Here is a 23,347-nt window from a genome sequence, read left to right on the forward strand (position 1 = left end):
TGCATCTTCGCCGTCGGCGCGTCGGGGCCGGACGCCTGCATCTTCGCCGTCGGCGCGTCGGGGCCGGACGCCTGCTGCTTCGCCGTCGGCGCGTCGGGGCCGGACGCCTGCTGCTTCGCCGTCGGCGCGTCGGGGCCGGACGCCTGCTGCTTCGCCGTCGGCGCGTCGGGGCCGGACGCCTGCATCTTCGCCGTCGCCGCGTCGGGGCCGGACGCCTGCGTCTTCGCCGTCGCCGCGTCGGGGCCGGACGCCTGCGTCTTCGCCGTCGCCGCGTCGGGGCCGGACGCCTGCGTCTTCGCCGTCGCCGCGTCAGGGCCGGACGCCTGCTTCTTCGCCGTCACCGCGTCAGGGCCGGACGCCTGCTTCTTCGCCGTCGCACCCAGGGCGCCCCCCTGAGGACGCCTACCTTGCGCTTGGTCGAGGGCGCCCCCCGGAGGGTGTTTACCGACCTAACCCCACCACCCATCCCTCTTTGACTTCTAGCTGTTTTGGACGTCTGGGATCCGTCCTTGAGGGGGGTGTACTGTCACGCCCTGTGTGGGGTCCTGAGTGACAGTTTGGGTTTGAGTTTACGGTCTGGGCTTTGGTTTCCTTTTGGCCCGCTCTTATTTTGGTTTGACTTCCTGTTTTTCCTTGTCTGCCTCCGTTGTCTTAGTTACCCACACCTGTCCCTAATTTGAGTGTCTATTTAGTTCAGGTGTGTGCGTCTCCCTTTGTGGGATTATTGTTGTTTGTCCGTCAGCAAGTTCAGTTGCCTTTTCTTCTGCTGCTATTATAGCAAGAATAAATATTATTTTACCTGCATTTGGTCCTGCTCTCTGCATCCTGGGGTCGCACCGCAACATAGACATGCCGAAACGTGACACAAGTTCTAACAATAAAAGAATAGAGAACAGGCTGAATAGGTGTAAGATATGCTAACACAATGGTTATTCAGTTACACAAAAATAAACATTAACAGAAAAGGTCTCCACTGTTGATGTAACATAAATATTTTTTGTCATTTATAAGTCGCTCTGGAGTATAAATCGCAGGAACAGCCAATCTATGAAAAAAAGTGTGACTTATAGTCTGGAAAATACGGTCATTTTCGTTGAATTATCTGTAAAAGTCTTATAATATCATCAGCTGTATGTTCTCATGTCCCTTTCAGGAGCACTTTAAATATCAGACCACATCAAACTATGTCTCTCCTGTCTTTCCTCTGGACATGTCCGAACCATCTCAGTCTGGCCTCTGATTTTATCTCCAAGGCCTCTAACATGTAATGTCCCTCTGATGTACTCCTTCCTGATCCTATCCATCCTGGTCACTCCCAATGAGAATCTCAGTAAACATAATTTTTTTTCCCCCTTTTAGTTCAATTTCACCAGTGTTGGTCGACGCCTCCTGCTGGACACAGTAATTGTATTTATTTTCAATATTGACTAAACCTCAGTCCGGATTAAAGCTAATGCTGTGTACGATGGAAGCAATCTGTCTTGTTCTGACACTGAACGCCTGTTGTGTCAACAATAATCAGCATAATGCTGTTTCTCCACTGGAAAAATACAAAAATTCAAACCTCAGAAAAGAGTCTTATATATGCAGGTTGGAATGATTTTTTTATTGATCAATCAATACCTAACATCTGTAGACATTTGCAAAGAAAATCAAACTGAAAACATCACACACACACACACACACATTCTTTTAATTGTTGATTGTGTATCAGAGGCCACAGATTGGTATGAATTAAAATAGATGTGTCATTGTTTCAAACAAGGCTAAGCAGCTCCCACAACCCACGTGTGCATTTTTTTTTGTCTGCGAGGAAATGTGCCAGTTCAGGGGATTTATTTGGTAATGTGGCTGCTCTCATGAATGATATGCATGGCATGCAATTAAATCTGTGATAAAAATGACAGCGGTGATCTTTGCTCATCTGCATTAATGATTGATGTCCAGATAAGAAAATTTAAAGTGAAGGATGGTGCACTCTACATTAAATATTCTGCAAGTTCTTTTTTTTTTTTTTTTTTTAAATCTTGAGTGCAAATGACAAGTGTAAAACCCAAAAAGATGCTGCACACTTTCATTTATTTTTTTTTCATGTGTCTACAAGCAAAAACACTTCAAAAAAAGGCCATTTCTCATTTTCAGGAAACATTTTTCCCATAATATGCTGCTAATGAGCAAAAATCAAGAGCAGAAAAAGGCAGGAAAATTCTCCAGGAAATAAAATGGAAATCTTGTAATATTCTTTACACTGAAGGACAATCAAATGCCAAATTGGTGGCATTTCTAACAATCCTTAATTGGGTTAGTGAACACGCTTTTTTTTTTTTACAACATTCTGCGCTGTCCTACTCGATACTGCATCATATGCCACAAAGAAACGTTAGGAACACAATTAAAAGATAAAAAAAACAAAACTAAAAGAATAGATTTCTATACTTACAAGAATAAAGTTGTAATTATGATATTAATATATTACAAAAACTTGGAAAAACAACTGGTGAGAAAAAGGTCACCACAATACAGTGTTAAACAATGTTTTTTGCCAGTGGAGGTTGAATTGTACGTGTTTTAAGTGTATCTTAACATTGTAAATTAATCAATGTAACATTAGCATTCTTCTTACCGTCATATTATGACATTATTTTCGTAATATTCCGACTTTATTCTCTAACCATTATAGTTATGTTGTTATTCGGTTAACATCACAACTTTTTTTCTGCGATTGGCTGGCGACAAGTCCAGAGGTGTACCCTGTCTCTTGCCCGAAGTCAGCTGGGATAGGCTCCAGCATACCCCCGTGACCCGAATGAGGATAAGTGGTATAGAAAATGGATGAATGGGCATTACGACCTTTTTCCTCGTCATACTATCACTGTATTCTCTTAACATTAAGGGCTATAATTTCGCAGACCCGGCACAGGCGCACCCACGCCTCCATCCCTCCCACCAGCGCAAGTGGCAAAGAGGGAGGAGAAAAGTCATGAGAGGGTTTAACACAGCCGAGTGTGTTGTTAACCAATCAAATGAACACCTCTCATTGCCTTTAAATGCACAGGGCCCACTGGACTGCACATCAGAGGCCACCATGCGCGTGGGACATGTCATCTGTTCCTGACAGTTCCATTAAACACAGCATCAGGCTAATCCAAGCATCTTACTTGTTTTCCACCAGCATTCCTGGTCTACGTCGCCCGCCGTGGTGTAGTGGTTTGCGTTCTGTATTTTGGAGCGGACGCCTTGGGTTTGAATCTCCACTAGTAAGCAATATTGGTATTCTTCAGGAAGGGCATCTGGAATTTAAAGGGCTTAAAATCAGTATGCGGATCAAAGAAAGAAAAAGCTGAACGAAACAAACAAATTCCAGCTCTACTTCGCCAAATAGGATAACTTTTGATGGTATATTTATGTATGGTATCTCATCCTCCTTGAGAAAAAAAAATATCTTACAGCCAGATTTTAACAACCAACTTTATATTAATTGTTGTTTTTAGTTGTTGTTAATTATTAGCTTTCTAATGGTTCACTTTCTCTGTTCCCACAAAGTCCGCACTGCAGGAGGGTCAATCTGGCGTGCTTCCAGCACAACCACTGAGATGTGAGTGGAGCTGTCTTGTGCTTTTTTCTGGAGTTTTCACTTCTAAAATGTTGATTTCGGGGCACAAGCACATTTATTTAGGGGGGTATTGTCTGCAACACTCCTGTGAGTTTTTTGTGACATGTCTGCACTGTGCGCCTGTTAGTCAATTTACCATTACGCAGGCTGCGCTTCGCCTGCGCCCCAAATAGACCAAGCAAGCTTTTTTTTGCACCTTTGGCGGGCTGTTTTGTCACAAAATTGTCACTGCGCCAACCTGAAAATGTGGATTCCTCCACGGGTACGCCACCACGCCCATCTTGGCCAGTCTACCAAATTACCAATTTGGCTGCACACAACCGTGCACTGGACCAAATTACCACTGCGTGGGCTGCGCCAAGAAGTTTGAGCCTGAAAACTTTATTCTCATAACAGGATTATATTTTCTTAATAGTACAACTTTATTCTTTTAACATGCCACTTGTATTCTTGTAGCATAACAAATTGTGGAAATATAAAAACTTTGGTCTTTTAACCCTCATTGTATTATGACTTTATTAACTTAGCATTATGACTTATTGAAGATTGAACCAACATAGACAGAAGCTTTTTATGCCAAAGAACATGATTAAAAAATAAGTTATTTGCTGCCTCGTTTTATATTCATGTTTTTAAAATTAGCCTCACAGGCATTGTTAGAGCTCAGTTTCACTGTTTAGCAAACCCCCCCGAAATGAACTGAAATGAAAATCTATCACATTATTAGGGAAGAAGAAAAATGAAGCTGCAAAAAAATGATTCAGTTCATGCAGTTCATGTGCTCAAATCCCAGTAATTCCAGATATGAATTAAAAATATAGCATAGCCTTATCATTACTCATCAACATTCATAATGTCCACAGAGAACGCAGATTGAATCAATTATGACTCATTTACCGCTCATACTCTCAATCCCTTTAATAATGTACATAATTACTTCACGGAGGAGGAATTACGGATTGGCCTTTGGGCTCAATCCCTTTGCTGTCCTCGCTTGGGAAGTCGGCCGCTGTCCACTGCTCGGTTTTAGCTGCTTCTGGGCAGCTGTCCGCCATGGCTATTAACCTGAGCAGAAGCATCCATATAAAGCTGTTTGGGATATGGCAGCTGCTCAAGGGGCAGAGAGGTATTAAGCGTAGATTTACAAGAATGAAAATGTCCTCCCTCCCTGGTAATCTCTGGTCTTTTAACACGCAAGACGCTCGCTTATGTAATGTCCTCACACGGACTGAAAGAAGGCATGCACTTGTCTTCCCTAAACTTGCGTTCTTTTCCTCGGGCTCATGCACTAAATATGGACGCGATGCTTCTACAATCAATGATGCCAACTCCTGGGCCTTCTCCTCATTTGTTTGCTCTTCAAACAGAGAGGAAGCTCACAGCGTTCCACCATCTAACTCCGGAATGATGTTTCGCAACACATCAAAGCCTGCTGGAGCGTGCGCTCACTACACACACGGTGCAGCATTGTCGGTATAAGGAATGCATGAGCAAAGAGCTGTTTGCACTGAGAAGTTAAATGAAAGAAGAGAAAAAAAAACACAGAATGTGAGAGGACGGATGCAACAGTGTATCTTCTCCACATGGCCACTTTTGTGAAGTCGTTTCCATGGCTAAGACTGGACTGGACACACGTTTAAGCCAACACATGTGAATCTTTGAGTAACCACACAATATCAATATGCATGTACCCTTGACTTTGGGATTTTTGCACACAATGAACAAGAATACTTGGCTTTTCGCTTTTCAATGATGGTGATGATGATTCCTCACATTAGGAATCAAATGCACGGTCCTCGCATATCTCCAGAGGAGCTTTGGTCGCACCCCCAAATACTTCCACGTTGGCGTCTATCCACGGGACCACGTTGCCGGGCATGTATGCCGAACAGTTGGCCAGGCCCACGATGTCCACGGGCCGCAGGACTCTGTCCCACATGTTGAACTGGCTCATTTCGCCGACAAAGGCCTGGGTAGCGTCAAAGCGACCGCCGACGATATCCTTCATAGAGAAACAGAAGATTGGATGTATGATGTGAGTTTTGGCTTGGAAGGAAAACATCAACAGGCTTTCATTTATATGAATGAATTCTCTTTCATATGATCTTACTGCCTGAACAACATCTGTTTTTTTTATTATTTCATTGCCTTGGGTTTCTTCGTTTAGTCATTTTTTAAAATGTATTCATGTTTTTTTCGTGGCTTTCTGTCCATGTAAATACTGTAAATTCTGTGTACAGCCGCACCCACTAAATTTAGAGGAAGAATAGCGCACAAGTCCATGAAGACATAGTCGTTCTTTCATTGACGAGTTATGAAAAAACTCACGATGAGCTTGTCAACCCAGTGGAAATTGAAGAAGGTCATTACTCAGTCTGACTCATGGTTTCATCTTGCAAACAACATTAAAGTCATCATACAGTAACTTAACACTAAAAAGGTCTTCCTCAAAAATATACACACATACACCAATACACGTTTTGTAAGAAAAACAAACATTTTACAGTGTTCGTTTGAGGAAACCAGTTAATTGAAGGAATGCATAGAAAGCTGCATTGCATTTTTTTTCCAACAGAGGGAGCCTGGAGCCAGAAGTAAAAAGAGGGAAGCTGACGTCAATACAGCGCCCCAATGAATGCATTGCTCAGACACAGTGCCTTATGAGAAAACTTTAAAATGTTTTTCTTAAAATCATATTGGGACATGTTTGTATATTTGTATATACACATTTTGAGTATTGTGTTCCTGTGTGAGGAATTTAGTGCTGTTAGTAAAGTGTCATATGATGACCCCGTTCGTCAGACTGCCATGTTGTTATACTGTTATATACTGTATAACTGACTTCCAAAGGGTTGACAAGCTTGTTGTCAATGCATTGATAGCATGTGATTGGCTCCTGCCAAACAAATAACAATTTTTTTCCTCACTTGCTCATGAGCGGCACAATATTTAAACAAGTAGTAGTAGTTCTGAAGTGAAGGAAATGTCAACAACATTAGAATTTTACCATAAATTTGCCAGTGTAAGAAAAAATGTGCGACTTATACACCGGAATTGAAACGGTAAGAAAAATATATACACAAAAAAAACAAAAGTAAGTAGATTGGAGCCCGAATATAATGTAAAAACTATGGTATTCAGAACATCTTGCTATAATATATCAGAAATATGCTTTGATCGATCGGCCACCGATCAATATTGGATGATTTCTGTGAAAAACATCAAATGTACGATCCTGATTGTGTGTACAAGCAATTTTCTCAGCGTATCATGTTGTCATTCTCTATTATGTTTTGTGACCCTGTATTCAGAAAAAAATCTGATTAATTAAATATTTTGTACTGTAATGCAGCATTAAAGTAACTAACGACTGACTCAGTACAAAGTGCAACCATCTAGCTTGCACATGCAAGGCAATCTGATTCAATATTAATGAATATGAAGAATATTAAAGCTAATTGGCAACGGATGAATGAGGTCATACTGTACTTAAAAGGGCCACAGTAGCGTGAGAGAAGTGACTCTACCCACTGCTCCCTTTGCACTGTGCCTCGGGCGTTTGAATCCTGGGGAAAATACCCTCAGGGATCTTACTGACACATGGAAAAAACACATGTGAGCTCCTCTAATGCTCTCACCTGCTCCTGGCCCAGAATAATCACCCCTCCTGGTTTAATTGGGTGCCATGGGGCCAGATTGTCCCCGGTGCCTAGTCGCTCGCCGTCCTGGTAAGCCTCCCAGAAGCCATCCCTGGTTGTCCAGGTGATGCAGATATGGTGCCAGCGCCCGTCACTCACAGAAAGAGGAAGCTGGGCCACCTGGGTAGACGTTTTTTGGGAGGAGGAAAGGCGCGAGATTTGAGATTAATTGTGGCCAACTACAAAAACAAAAATGGCAATTAAAAGGCATTGTTGCTTCAAAAGAGACCGAGAAGTCTCCAGATGAACTGGTGTGATATTAAATTTCCATTACCCAGGTGACACACAGGATCTTTCAAAGCAGTCAATCTGCCAGCAGCAAAACTGTGTCCTCATGCTTTGCTCATGGATGAAAGGGAAGCGACTACCTAACAACGATGACATCACAGCCCGCTGAGGATAGTGCAAACACCAGACTGGATGTCATTATTATCATATCCAAAGCATCACTGCACAACCTTTAATGTACAACTCCAGGTAGAAAACGCCATAGGAAAGGAAGGTAAGGAAGGAATTGCAATACCAGATGTCGAAAAATCAATACATGCATACCCTATCATGACAACACCATCACTTTTGTGTATGCGCACCAGATAGCCATGAGTGACAGCTCAGAAATGTGGGAAATTGCCTTTTTTTTACAATCTGTTCTTTGAAACCACTATTGTTAACATATGATGACCGGTGGTGTTGTTCTTATATATTTTGGTTGGAAAAAATCATTTTGAGCCAGTGACATGCAGCAGCTTTAAGTAGTTAGAATGTTTTAATCTCGTGCTAAACTATGCCAAAGTTACAGATAATGAGGTTTTGCACATTTTGGTATGGCTTTAAAAGCTCGATTTCAGAGAGTTTTTTTGGCATTGGCTTCCTGTGACATCACAGTGAGAGGATTTCCTTATATGGGCGTTCCCGAATACAAGCTGTAGACCTGCCCTCCCCTGTTCTGCTCCACTGTGGGTGGAATAAATCAAAACGAACCGTTTTGGAAATCCAAGGAAATACAGGTGGAATAGGTGTAGATTCTAGAAGATCTAAGAAAGCTTTCTGTCAAGTTCCAGCTTGTGAGTTTTGCGGTTCGGCCCCAGGATGCAGAGATAAGGACCCAAATGCCGGTAAAAATATAGTTATTTATGCTATGCAGCAGAATGACGCACTAGCAAGTCCAACTCAAACAATGACAATGAACCAATAAAGAAGGGAGCACGCACCTGGACTAAATAGGCAACACAATAGGAAACAGGTGCAGGAGATAATTGAATGCAAACGGAAAGCAGAATAGAGCAACAGAGGAAGGGAATTCAAAATAAGGGCATGAACAAGGAACAGAGGAACAGAAGAACAGAGGAAAACTAAGCTGTTACGAGGGGGTGAAGCTCGATCGTGACACTTTCTGTTCAGGTTATTGTGTGTCACTGCTCTATAGGAGTCCACCACTCAATACAAAGGCCTGAAAAAAGTGAAAATGGGAATGGCTTCAAAGGGAGCCACAGCAAGAAGGGTGAAGAGCTATATGTGGCTCGGGAGCCGTGGGTTGCCAACACCTGGCTTACACAATTAATACGGTTTTATGATAAAATGTACTATTTGTAGCGTCATAAGATCTGATGGACGAACACTAATGATATTACTACAGGCATCACAAAGTCTCGTGAGATTAAAACGTGACTATATTTTTCGTTTGTGGACACTAGACCTGGGACGATAATAAATACATAAATTTATTTCACAATAAATGAAAATGAACTTGATAATTTTGCCGGCCTCAATATTTTGTGTTTGTTTTCCTCGTCTCTTGCCTCCAAACAGCCATGAAAAGTATTTTACCACCATAGAACAACGGCATAAACGGAGTGACCCTTTGTTCAGTCATACAGTCTCTTGCGTCATGGGTGGAGGCAGGGCCGCTAGCATACACATAGAGTGTAGAAGAGTGTAACATAGTAGAAATTATATTAGTAGATTGCAATATATATTCTCATATGTTTATTATATTTTTCACTGTTTTGTTAAAAGTAGAGTTAATATCCTGTCACCTCCCATTCTCATCTGGCGCCCAAGCTGGCGTATAGTCTCATATAGAGACACCCATAGGTTTTACATAGAAAACATTTTCAGACAGAGATTGAAAGACAGATACTATAAATATCCAAAAATTTTGCAGCCTTCTTTTTCAGATTATAGCAGATTTGAAAAGCTTGCAGCATCAGCTCCCTCTCTCTCTCTCTCTCTCTCTCTCTCTCTCTCACACACACACACACACACACTGACTTTCACCAATAGATGACACTGTTAGTGTAGTACAAGACTGACTGAACCCATCATGGATTACAGCCCTGGCAGTCACACTGTGCTGGTTAAATGAGGACGCCGTCCACATCATCCAGTAATAGCTTCCCTTCCAAAACACACTGTAAGTTATTGGGACAATAAAAAAACATATGACCCACCGTTTTAAATGAGCCATCTTTCAGTATAAAAAACACACAGTCCACTGTAAACCCTTCATTTCACGATCATGCCATGACTTCAATCACTGTCTTCTCGTCTGTCATGACTTCCTTTTCCTCGTCTTTTCTCAGCCTTCTTTTTCCCCTTTTTGCTTTTTTTGGCTCCTATTTGCCTTTCCCTCATGTATCTGAGTTGAGCGCATGTATAATGCATGGTGGAAGGAAAAGCAGCGAGGAGATGGAACCTGGCTATGCTTTAGCACCCGGATGTATGCAAGACATCAGGGCAAGAAAAACATATCATTCCGAAGTGGGGAACTTTGTATTAAAACCAAACATAAATCATTAGTACCATATGCTACAGAAGCAAAACACCAATTTATGACTGAACATGTATGTATTAACTATTGTATGGAATTGGTTGATCATTAATGGAAATAGAACCTTGACAAGCAAAATAACAGGATGGTCCTGTACCATCAACACACCCCAGAACACCAGGTTTGAAATATATCACAACAGGCACAATATTAATAATAATCATAATAACAACTCAGGCTGCTGTTGTGGCTGTAAACCAAATAAAACTAAACTCTGAATCCCGGATATCACTTCCTGTCCACATGTCCAGAACACATTAATTGCAACACATACGACCATTAGTTTTATTTCTGTTGTGGATTGGGTTATTTTCTCTGATTAAAGTCGTCCCTTGCACCCAATCTCTATCACGATTTTTCCAAAATGAGTGAATAAAAATGATTACTGTTTCGTGCTTGATTATGGCCAATTTTTAGTCAAAAAATATTGAAAGACAAGTAAAATATAGCATTGAGGTCAATAGGCCTCAGTAATGACACAAATCATTGATGAGACATGACATGACATGTAGTCCGCCAAGGCATGTGTCTGACATGATAGAATGAAAAAAAGTTCTCCTCCAACTCTGTGTGGAAGTGGTATGTTTTTTTTTTGGTATGTTTTTTTTTTGGCTTCTTACTTTGTCCTTCTTACCCAATCTGTTTGAAACCCATTCTTAAGTTTAGAATAAATACATTGGAGGTTAACTAGTTAGCTCACTAGCCTGGTATGCTTGAAGGGGCCTATTATGCTTTTTCCACTTTTCTGACCCATAAATGTTGTATTCTCATGTTAAACAATGACAACATTTCTAAAATGATTGGGAGAGAGTTCTTTGTAACACCGGCTCACTGACTTCCTTATATGGGCGTGCCTGGGTACTATGTGTACACCTGCCCCCCTCCTCACTCGGCTGCACTGTTTTGCCTTGAGAGTGTGGTCAATGACTAGAGTGCAGTGGGCGTGCCTAGAGGCAGGCCCTGGGTGGAAGAAATTTTGGAAACCCAAGGATATATACAGCTGGAATAGGTGCAGATTCTGGAAGATCTACCAAGCTGTGTAGCTGCTCGATTGGAGTGCACAACTCAAAACAAAGGGCCGAAAATTAGCATAATAGGTCCCCTTTAAAGCCCGTGCATGAACACTGTGCAAAGAAAGGATGCAATTAGAAAGTCAGGTTTTTGTTTTTTGATACTTTAACAATGAAAATATTCAATTTATTAATATTGAATCCTACTTTGCATTTAATTCCTAGCATGTATTTTTTCAATTATTTAATATACAAAACTGTTTCAACAAGTATTCCCTTCTTCAGTTATATACATACATACATATATGTAGATATCGGAGATATTCAATATGCATTATACAATATTGCATTGTGAGATACTTGTGTGATTCCCATACCTAATATATATTCATGTGTTATATCATGTGTTGCTCAGTTGCATGAATAACCCTAATAACCGCATACGGCTGCAGTTGCAACATTAGCATTTACAGGAAGGAGGAAAAAAAAAGAAGCAGGCCCTTAAATAAGCACACAAATCCTCCAATGAATTACTGTTATTCTGAAGCCAATGCGGAATGTGGGTCAGTCATATTAAATGTTTATAAGATGCTAATTAAATAATCACAGCTGAAGGTCAGAGAAATTCTGTTTGTATCGCTGTTGCGCTCAAAGGTACCTACATTAAGAGGAACGTGTGTTTAATGAGCATCGCTACGTTCATTAGCATCCTCACAGCCAGAGGTGTTCACAAAACCAGGGCGCAGAAGTATTATCAAATTATCTGCCTACCTTATCATTAACCAGCAGCTCAATGGGGTTGTTGCCCCATTCGATCAGCACGATCTCATTAGCCTGTCCCGGCACGCCGTACGAGAAAGGGGTCCCTATCCCGGGGCTGGCGCTGGACTTGAGCCACATGCACACGGTGAAGGCGTACATTTCTGGGAGGCTCTTTTTGATGCGTCCGTACAGGTAGTTGGTGCGCAGGGAGAGGGACACCTTGAAATCCTCAGGCGACTTGAAGGCGTTGTTATCTGAGAAGACACCGAAATCAAATTTGCTGTTAAAAGTCGCGGCACAGGAGTTTATCCCACGCTGTCTGTGCCTCCTTTTTGGGGAGGTTATGCCTCCTTTCTGCTCTTTTTGCATTCACTTTCGGTATCGATACTTCCAATACCAGTTCTTGTGATACTTCAATCGTGAATTGTAAATACAGTTTTCATTCTTAGAGTAGTTCTTAATAACTAACCAATGATTAAATATGTGCTAAAAACATTACTAAATTACTTTGGGGTTTGATATCATCAAAACAGGTTTGTGCCGTAGTGCCTCCTTTTTGGGGAGGTTATGCCTCCTTTCTGCTCTTTTTGCATTCACTTTTGGTATCGATACTTCCAATACCAGTTCTTGTGATACTTCAATCGTGAATTGTAAATACAGTTTTCGTTCTTAGAGTAGTTCTTAATAACTAACCAATGATTAAATATGTGCTAAAAAACATTACTAAATTACTTTGGGGTTTGATATCATCAAAACAGGTTTGTGCCGTAGTCAAACGTATCACAGCTTATCAAATATTGATTAGTCAGTCTGCAAAATCAAGACTACACGAGTTAAGAATTAAAAAAAAAAGACATGGAATGAGGAAGTAAGTGAGACATGCGGTAAATATAAATTCTTCACTGAGTCTCATCTGGGAAGAAGGAGGCTCATAATCGAAGAATGAGAATCAAACAGGTGCAATAATGTGTAATATAGATGAGTTTGCTCCAGCTAAATATAATACATATTTTAGTAAGGTTGAAACAAAGTATAAACAATAACAATATTTCCGGGAAAAAAAAAAACAGCATTTAAGATGTGAAATTAGTGATTTGTCGTCTTTCTAGATATACAGTAAATGGGACTTGACTGGAATGATGTTTGAAGAACATTGTGCAGGTGGATGTGTTAATGTTGTCACCCCCTCATTGAATCAATGACTCCAGCTTTAAAGGAAGTGCAAATAATGCCAGTTGAGACATAGCACTATTTATAACACCATTTTCCTTTGGCAGGAAAGGCATTAAGATGTCTACCAAAGTCATTTGTTGACTTCTAATACAATTTAAAGGGATGGTTTTGATTGTAACGTCTCAGTTTCAAGCCCAGGATTTGCCACATGGACTCTCTTCACATCGGCACAACCTAATGACAATAAATACGAGATCTTTTCTCCATTTACAAAAGTAATAATGCCTATCTCAGGGAGTATGGGCAAACTTGCACCCAGTATAGACTAGAGAGCAGATCCATTCATTTTCTATGCTTATTCTCACTAGGGTATGCTGGAACCTATCCCAGCTGTCTTTGGGTGAGAGGCGGGGTACACCCTGGACTGGTCGTGTAGGGAACAGATCAACACAAAAGTAATTTCATTCATTCATTCATTCATTCATTTTCTACCGATTTTTCCTCATGAGGGTCGCGGGGGTGCTGGAGCCTTTCCCAGCTGTCTTCGGGTACACCCTGGACTGGTCGCCAGCCAATCACAGGGCGCATATAGACAAACAACCATTCACACTCACATTCATACCTATGGACAATTTGGAGTCGCCAATTAACCTAGCATCTTTTTGGAATGTGGGAGGAAACCGGAGTACACGGAGAAAACCCACGCATGCACGGGGAGAACATGCAAACTCCACACAGAGATGGCCGAGGGTGGAATTGAACCCTGGTCTCCTAGCTGTGAGGGCTGCGCGCTAACCACTCGACCGCCGTGCCGCCCGCCCATAAACTTCTAAATAAAAAACTAAACTAAACTAAAATTAAACTAAAACTAAATGCCCAGTTGTTTTAACTACATCGTTTTGCTTAGCAAAATACAAACAAAGTGAGTTATTACCGACATAATAAATGTCACCAGGCTGGGGCTCCATGTCAAAGATCAGGCTTAACTATACATAAGATTCGTAGTATTGATTTTGATGCTTTGTTTTTTTTTTTCAGGGTCAGATGACAAATTTCCCACCCAAAAAGTCCCATTGCCTTAAATTATAAGCACAATTTTTCCACTCTGTTGTAATTAGACAATAGAAACATGCAGTTTCTAATTTCAGGCCATGTAACATTTTCAAGTCAAGTCATTCTCACCATGAAAAGCAAAGCCGATAAGTTTAGAAATACTAACGAGCCGCTCTGCTGCCACTACTTGTTGTGTTGTTTTTCTTTTTGCAGTTGGGAGGGAGCCATGAGGGAGAAGCTTGCATCTCCACTTGGTGCTCAGTGATGATAGAAAGTGATTTGTGCTTTCATAACAGAGTCTACACTAGCGTAGAAAATACTATAGTTGTCTGATTACTCGCCCAATATAGTAGACCACAATGAATAGACCACAATGTTGTAGACTACACATTCATTCATTCATTTTCTACCGCTTATCATCGTGGGGTATGCTGGAGCCTATCCCAGCTGTCACGAGAGGCGGGGTACACCTTGGACTGGTCGCCAGCCAATCACAGGGCACATATAGACAAACAACCATTCACACTCACATTCATACCTATGGACAATTTGGAGTTGCCAATTAACCTAGCATGTTTTTGGAATGTGGGAGGAAACCGGAGTACCCGGAGAAAACCCACGCATGCACGGGGAGAACATGCAAAAATGCCTGAGGATGGATTTGAACTCGGGTCTCGAGGCTGTGAGGCCTGCATGCTAACCATCTTGACTATACATATTCTGCATAAAAACTTTTTAGTCTTTCACCTCAATTCCACAGCACACTTACATGCTCATACATACCCATACTGTACAGTGCACAACTGGTGAATTATTTATTGAAATTCAAGTCATTCAAGGCCAATGAGTAGCTTGAAATGTTACAAAAGGTAAGAAGTGTGGTTGCCAGATTTAAAAAAAAGTTACCCCGAACTGAAAAAAATTGTATTTCAGGTGTTCCAAAGTACTTACTACTTCCTCTGTCTGCATAAAAACAATGTTTGGAACACACTGTGCTATTATGCCCTTGTTAACATCAGTTAAACAGCATTATACTGGAGAAAGTACAACATTGTGCTACAAAAAGATGGGCGTAAAAATGAAACGTAGGCTTGAAAACCTTTGTCCGGTAGTGTATGCAGACACGTTCACATGCACACAAGCGCACAGAACAAACATAGACCTTAATTTATTTATGGTTCTACTATGTTTAGCAAGTAATCAGAGAAATTGAGTTTTTTTTTTTTTTGTTGTTGTTTTTTTTTCAAAAAAGTACCTACAGACAACTCTAGGCTAGTGCAGACTCTGTTATGCGTGGACGAATCACTTTCTATCATCATTAAGCACAAAGTGGAGCTGCAAGCTCCTCCCTCACCCTTCCCTTCCAAATGCAAAAAATAAATAAATACCCACCACATCAAGTAGCGACGGCAGAGCAGCTTTTTTTGTACTTCTAAATATATCTGCCTGGCTTTTCATGGTGATGATGATTTTTTGCAAATGCTTCACGGCCATCACCGACCATTACATCAATAAGCATCACCGTCACGAAACCTGGTAGGAAACACTCGTCAGTAAATATGACAAATTGGACTCATTTTAAATCATGCTAGGTTAATTGGCGACTCCAAATTGTCCATAGGTATGAATGTGAGTGTGAATGGTTGTTTGTCTATATGTGCCCTGTGATTGGCTGGCCACCAGTCCAGGGTGTACCCTGCCTCTCTCCCAAAGACAGCTGGGATAGGCTCCAGGATACCCCGCAATCCTAGGATAAGCGGTAGAAAATTAATGAATGGATGTATAGTCTATAACACAGCTGGGATAGGCTCCAGCATACCTGCAACCCTTGTGAGGATAAGCGGTATAGAAAATGAATGAATGAATGAACTTTCAACTTTGTTCTTTAAAAAAATGTACTTCTCATCATAATACCACTTTATTCCCATATTATTTGAATTTTATTTTCATTATATTAAAACCTTTTTCCCACCCGAGTTTTACATAAATGACAACTGTATTACGTTTTGTTTGTTTCTCAAAAAATGTGAATTTTTTCAGTAATTTTTTCATCTTCACGCGACAATATTTTTTAATTTTTTAATTATTTTTTCTCATAATATTATGACATTATTCTTGTAAATTAGGACATTTTCTCAGTAGATTACATATTTTTCCATGTAATATGCTTGTTAAATTTGACTATTTTTGCTTTTGTTTTCTTGTTAAATTGTATTTTTAGAATGTGCAGCGGGCCAATAACAAAACAGCCACGGGGTGCAACAAGCACCCAGGCCACACTTTGGAAATTTATAAAAGAGTATTCCGCAAGACACACCACATCACAACCGATGTTGGAATAGCAGAAAGGAGCAAACAGTTCAGCCACCATTACCAATGCTGATGAATTCAATGTTAACAACAGTAAAGCAAATGCAACACACATTTCACACCAATAACAGAGTAGTGCAAATAATATTTTAAAGCGCATGCAGAGGTACATACTAAAAGCTGCGGGATGCTGACCACTCATGATGACTTCAAATGCCATCTTGTGGAGTTAATAGAAAATGACATAAGGGGGTTGCCTACAGCCACAGTAGTAACCTTAGCAGCAGTTAGTTGGAGCATATAAGGTTAATCATATTCAAGGATATCATGTGACTGTGCAGGTGTAGGACATAGTGTGGCCTGTCATTGTGGGAAAATGGGCCGGATAAAAGGTCGCGAGCATCATCCGACATTTTGCCGAGGGTCTGACTAATTGCTGCTAAACGTCCCTGGCATTAAAAGCAAGCAGCGTTTCACGGCTCCCTGTCATTGTACTGTACCGCTTACTTTTCTCCAGCTCTGTGATCCTTTCCAGGAGAGAATTGAGAGCATTCTCGGTGCGTTGGCGATGAGCGGCCGTTTCGTTGTAAAGCTGGCTCTTCTCCTCCTCCAACTCAGCCACCTTGCGCAGGAGCTGCGTCTCCAGCGCCCCCAGACGCTGCCGAAGTAAATCCCGCAGCTCCGGCGGCAGGGGTGTCAGGGGAGAGCCACCTCCAACTGACACGTTTGTGCTGGGGAGCTGCAAACTCTGCTGCTGGAAGGCAGAAATGAGAAAAAAAACCATATTCATAAATACAGATTGAGAGACAGACAGTGCGCACCTTGCTTGGTGACCCACAAACACCCACGACTGAAAAGAGTATTAACAAGTAAGCTCTGTGTATGCACTGTGTGTGTTTGTGCCACATGACATGACCCAGACTTGACACCAGGCGTGATCACAGATGGATTTTCAAAATTAAGGACAATAACAGCACATGCCCGAGCCCTCACTCTGATGCAAATTTGCATTTATAGAAAATGAACTGAAATTCCCGCCCACCTGGAGTTTGATTAATCTGTCCTGAAGCAATAAACCATTTTGAATCACTCAAACAGATTTTGCTCATAATCTGGCAATAAAGTAAGCCGATGCAAATTTTAAATACTTTATGTTGCACAATACTTTGCCTTGGGGGAGACATACTTTCATCCACTGATTTGCAGCACTCATTATGTTGGACAAAGTCAAAAGAATGGAACAGCGCCTCTGCTGGTGGCAGCCAAGTAGTTCGGCTTCTTCTTTTTCTTCTTTCTCTTTGGGCTTTTCCCTTCAGGGGTCGCCACAGCAAATCAATCTCCTCCACCCAATCATCTGTCTCTCTCAAACCAACTACCCTCATGTCCTCCTTCACTACATCCATAAACCTCCTCTTTGTTCTTCCTCTACGCCTCCTACCTGGCAGATCTAAACGCAGCATCCTTCTACCAATATATTCACTATCTCTCCTCTGGACATGTCCCAACCATCTCAGTCTGGCCTCTCTGACTTTATCTCCAAGGCCTCTAACATGTAATGTCCCTCTGATGTACTCCGTCCTGATCCTATCCATCCTGGTCGATCCCAATGAGAACGTCAGCATCCTTGTTGCTTGAAATATATCTGTTCACAATTTTTTTTGTTGGAAACTGATATTTTCCTGAAACTTACCTATGTTCTAATGCTATTCCACTACAGAATGGAAAAAGGTAGAAACAAACGTGATGAAAGAGGAGAGTCTAATCTCTCTTTTGCTAGGTTCCATGTCTATACAGCCATAGAACACAACCTTGAAGCACTGAAGGGGTTGAATTTTGAAAAATGTCTGGGATTGAGTGAGTGATCTCCAAGGCCTCTAACATGTAATGTCCCTCTGATGTACTCCTCCCCTGATCCTATCCATCCTGGTCACTCCCAATGAGAGCCTCAGCATCCTCATCTCTGCTACCTCCAGTTCTGCTTCCTGTCTTTTCCTCAGTGTTACTGTCTCTAGACCAAACAACAGTAATTGCCTCAATACGGCTGTCTCCTTCGCTATATTGCCAGTTTTTTTTTTTGCCAGGAAGTGAAAGAGCATGGAGGAGTGTAGCGTGCAGACGGTTATGTATTGTAGGGAAATTTGAATGCATGACGTGTGTGATTGCTGTTTTGTGGTAGACTGTGATCTCTTATATCCAAATATCTTAAAACGCAAGTGATATGTACTATTCTGGTCACTAGCCAGCAGTAATGACATTACATTAGCACTGCATGAAGTCATGAAAGAGTGAATAAAGGTTCTCCTCCCATTCCATGTGGAATTGGTATTTTTTTTGGCTCTCCAGTTTAGAAGAAACAAATACGAGGCTAACTGGTAAGCTCGCTAGCTGTCGGTCAACGCAGTCCAATGTGTTGTAAATATTGAATAAAAAGAGTGTAAAGGTGAGTACAGGGGTGTTATTTCATATCTACGGGGCTCTAAAAATATTAAAAGGATGTACTTAGAAAGTCATAAACATAGTCATAAACAGCTGTTCCATCCTCTAATTAGAAAAATATTGAATTTATTAACATTTATCCCGGAAATTAATTAATCTGGGTCTGGTCTGGAATTAATTGACAGCTACAAACGAGGGACAACTGTATGAATCAATACACTTTATTACTATTGGTTTACATTACTTATGCAATGTTTGTGTTGCCAGCTAGGAGACTCGGGTTCGATTCCCCCCTCAGGCATCTCTGTGTGGAGTTTGCATGTTCTCCCCGTGCATGCGTGGGTTTTCTCCAGGTACTCCGGTTTCCTCCCACATTCCAAAAACATGCTAGGTTAATTGGCGACTCCAAATTGTCCATAGGTATGAATGTGAGTGTGAATGGTTGTTTGTCTATATGTGCCCTGTTATTGGCTGCATGGCGACCAGTCCAGGGTGTACCCCGCCTCTCGCTGGAAGACAACCGTGATAGGCTCCACCACACCTGCGACCCTTGTGAGGATAAGCAGTAGAAAATGAATGAATGAATGAATGAATGTTTATGTTGCATTACAGCCGCTTAGTTAGAGTTATCAGTTTGCACTGTGAGATGTCATTTTTCATGTCAAGTTAAGTTCTATGAGCGAACGTTTTGCTGCTTAATTGTTGAAAGAATAAAGAATAAATGTTTATTGAATGTATCTTTAACTCACATGTTGTTTATATTCTATTGAGAGTCATGTTTTGCACTTTGCAAGACCCGTTATCCCATTCTATGGCCATCATCACACTTTTACAATCACATACTTTTCAGAGACACATCACAAAAAGCACTCAAATATAAGATGCCCGTTACAAAATGACAAAATTAATACGTATTTTGTCAAGATATTGAAAGTTAAAATTAGCATCATGACTTAACTTCTTTCCTATTGTTTGCTAACTTGTCCAACTTTGTTTTTTTACAGTGAATCCGTGCATCTCTCCAAGTCACTGCTGTGTGTGAGTGACAGGAAGAAAATCTCTGAGCTGTCGGTTTAAATCTCTATAATTTTTCTGACTTTTTTCTACGGGATATTGAATGCGGGCCAATGCGGTAACCCAGTGTGAAGCCTCAGATGCTCATCGAGCCGACGTCTGACGAGATATAATGAAGTCTTGCGACATTTGCTTAGATTTCACACGATTTCATGTGAGACTTGAAAGGCATATGTTTCCTTTAAGTGTATTAGCCTTTGTAGCTGCTATTAACGGGAGGGGTCCTGTTCTGGCTAACCGTCATAGTCATCATCGCATATGTAAATCAATGCACATACTGTGCTGTATATAATGCATTCTGTGTTGTATAGATTATATAGATCTGTGCATTAAAGCTTTCAATCTAGCAAAGATGAAGCGGGAGGATGGAGTGTGAAGTGTTGCAGCTATAAAGGCATCTTTTTAATCAGTATTACAAGTGTTTCTACTCAAGGATGGGAAAAAAAGCACTCACAATATCAGAAAAAAATCAGGTTTTCACTCATAGGTGACTACTCAGACATTAAAAAAAACATTTTCACACGCTTGGAAGTGTTTTAATCTGTTTCATCACGTTATGAAACAGAAATTCTGCACCACATGCTTGATTAAACGAGACAGGCTCCTCTTCTTGTGTATCATTGAATGTGGCATATATTGACGTTCTCTGCTGTTTTCTTCTGACCCATGCTCGTTAGCAGACTACGTGCTTGCAAGGTGTAATGCAGGTGGGAGTCTTGCGGGGATGCTGCGCATCATCACACCGAGCTGCCTTACATTTACGCACAAATCTTGTGCATTGGTGTCTTACCTCCAGGCTCTCCAAGCGACCTTTCAAGCTTTGCATGGTCTTTCCAAGCTGGCTGATGGTCTCGCTGGGGTCTCTGGGTAAATCCCCCATGGTGTTCTTGCCGTACTCTTTCCTCCTGGAGCCCTGACCCCGCGCCTTGCCCTGTTGCGACGAGTCGTCCGCGGCTGCCTCGCAGCGCGCAAGCTTGGAGTTGAGTTCCTTAATGGTTCCCTGTTGGCTCACGATGGTCTCCTTCTGCTGTAAGATAGTCTCCCGGAGCTGGATGATAGTGTTCCGCAGCTCCTCCTCCACGGGGCTGCTCATCTGTAAGCGGTTGCCCGTCGGAGAGGAGCTGCAACCCGGCTCCGCGCCCGGGGGGATGGCGTTGCAAACGAAGCGGCTACCTGTAGAGTCCTGGCTCAGAACCGAGCTGAGCAGGTAGAACAAACCAAACAGTTCGGTCAGCATCCTCTTGGACTTATTCCAAAAATACGCGTGGAAAAAAAATACTCCTGTCTGGACCTCTTTTCAACACAACTTTTATCCAACAATCACAGTGTTTGCGGACATTTTGTATGAATATGAACAAAATCAATCATATATCCACACATCCACAAAAAAAAAAAAACAAATCCCGTGCATCTATCTTCTGAATTTTACCAGAAGACTTCAAACTTCACTGAAAAATATAAAAAGGAGTAGAAAAAGATCCTCAGGATGTTGCAGGGAACTTGCACCCTGCATGCCTGCTCTCTTTGGCTGCTTGGACCGTCACTGAGTGAACAGACAAGGATGCTGCACAGGCGGATTATGATGATGATGATGATGATGATAGTGATGATGATTAGGAGGTGTGTGCTCTAGCGTCAGCCTGTGCGCCATTACTTAGCGCAGTGGACTCCAGCCATGTATTACCATACATAACCGTTCATTCATTCTTTTTGTTGTTGTTGTTGTTGTTGTACTGATGACTAACAGCACTCAAAAAAACACAAATAGTGATGAGATGTCTTCCTGGGGGGTCTGATGTGTTTTGGTGTGAACACAAACACTCAAAGAACACTTCATCACACTGGGGACCTGTATGCCTGCTACACAATGTCTGAATTTCATTCATTCATTTTCTACCGCTTATCCTCACGAAGGTCGTGGGGGTGCTGGAGCCTATCCCAGCTGTCTTCGGGCGAGAGGCGGGGTACACCCTGGACTGGTGACCAGCCAATCACAGGGCACATATAGACAAACAACCATTCACACTCACATACCACACGTACACTATACACAAAATAAAGTGGTTGCTGTGATGTTTGGAGTGTACATGAATGCACCTTGAAGTAGTCGAGTGACAATGAGGAAGTGTTGTTCCAAGGCTGAACGGACTAGAGATGCTGGTGAGCTGCGGATACGTAGTATATGGTGTTGGATTTATTCAGCCTTATTATTTTCTCATGTGAAGGCTGACATAACATTATGAAAGGGGAACTATTATGCTTTTTTCCACTTTTCTGACCTATAAGTGTAGTTAGAATGTTGTGTTCTCATGTTAAACCATGCCAAAGTTCAGATAAAGAGGTTTGCGCGTTTGGAAGTGAGCCCTGAAAGAAGTTTGGGATGGCTCAAAACGCTTGGTTTGAAAAGGCGTGGTAAAACTGCCCCTTTGTGATGTCACAGAGGGAGGACTTCCTTATATGGCTTATATGACTGATGAGTGTGACGTCATTGACTGATCGTAACTTCTGAGGTTATTCTACCTCTTGTAGTGCTATAAATAATCTTTGCCATTTGTTTTAATCCATCATTAAACCATTAAATAAGACGAGATCTAACACATCTAGCTTATCGTAAATAGTAAGTGTTTTATATTCTCAAAGTGTCTGTCGGAATGAAAGTGGGACAAATGTTACACTCCTCAGCTTGATACGTTATTTTAATGTGGAAAACACGTCAATCCTTAGAATGTAGTGGGGTGTTTTTTTGTGTGTTTGCATGGTAAGAACTCGTCTCAAAATAACCCAAAGACAAATAATAATAAAAAAATGTTTGGAACATTGTGTATCTTTCTGTATGCAGAAGTGTGCTGCTTTTGCATGCAGCTCATCATTGAAATGTTAGAAATCAGTAAGCGAATGCTGAATAGTCTTCAAGGAAAACGCTGCTTCTTTTTGTTTTTTTGTTTTTACTATTTTACCATTCATCCACAATACTTATGTGAGACATGAACACACACGTCTTTCTCTTCTCTGCTTTCTGAAGAAAAAGAAGAAAAAACAGCATAGACCAGCTACCAGCATGACCAGCATTTGTTGTGCTGGTCTGACCAGTATACCAGCATACATTGTGTTTTTGTGCTGGTATGCGGGTCCAGAGACCAGCTGCCGGCATGGCTAGCATTTGTTGTGCCGGTCTAATTGATATACCAGCATATATTGTGTTTTCGTGCTGGTATGCTGATCCAGAGAACAGCTAACAGACCTCCAGACCAGCATAGACCAGCTACCAGCACGAAAGCACAACATATGCTGGTCATGCTGGTCATGCTGGCAGCTAGTCCATGTGGTGTGGCAAGGTGTCAAAATGCCAGTAACGTAGTTCGATCAGCGTAACAATGTTAATAATGAA

General features: G+C 41.5%; 1 protein-coding gene across 2 annotated transcripts; it reads right to left on the reverse strand.

The window, feature by feature from the left end:
- Nucleotides 1-673: 673 nt before the first annotated feature.
- Nucleotides 674-21,501, reverse strand: LOC131103097 (neuronal pentraxin-2-like). Of its 2 annotated transcripts, none has more exons than XM_058049038.1 (5): nucleotides 20,750-21,501; nucleotides 16,957-17,200; nucleotides 11,923-12,167; nucleotides 7,252-7,431; nucleotides 674-5,615 (listed from the first exon to the last, which is right to left on the reverse strand). In XM_058049038.1, the coding sequence occupies exons 1-5, from the start codon at nucleotides 21,194-21,196 to the stop codon at nucleotides 5,388-5,390; spliced, it is 1,344 nt and encodes a 447-aa protein (XP_057905021.1). In that variant the 5' UTR covers nucleotides 21,197-21,501; the 3' UTR covers nucleotides 674-5,387. The 2 variants fall into 2 exon arrangements, with proteins under 2 accessions (XP_057905021.1, XP_057905020.1); XM_058049037.1 differs by having other exon boundaries at nucleotides 675-5,615; nucleotides 16,957-17,203.
- Nucleotides 21,502-23,347: the final 1,846 nt, after the last annotated feature.

Source organism: Doryrhamphus excisus, chromosome 15, assembly GCF_030265055.1.
Source record: "Doryrhamphus excisus isolate RoL2022-K1 chromosome 15, RoL_Dexc_1.0, whole genome shotgun sequence".
In the NCBI taxonomy this organism is placed as follows: Eukaryota; Metazoa; Chordata; class Actinopteri; order Syngnathiformes; family Syngnathidae; genus Doryrhamphus; species Doryrhamphus excisus.

Bases quoted from the DNA above. Each gene is read 5' to 3' on its own strand.
- LOC131103097 (XM_058049037.1), bottom strand. From the start codon at position 21,196: ATGCTGACCGAACTGTTTGGTTTGTTCTACCTGCTCAGCTCGGTTCTG. The intron at 17,204-20,749 runs GTAAGACACCAA...TCTGCCTTCCAG, and splicing joins GTCGCTTGGAGAGCCTGGAG to CAGCAGAGTTTGCAGCTCCC. The intron at 5,616-7,251 runs GTGAGAGCATTA...TTCTCTATGAAG, and splicing joins TTATTCTGGGCCAGGAGCAG to GATATCGTCGGCGGTCGCTT.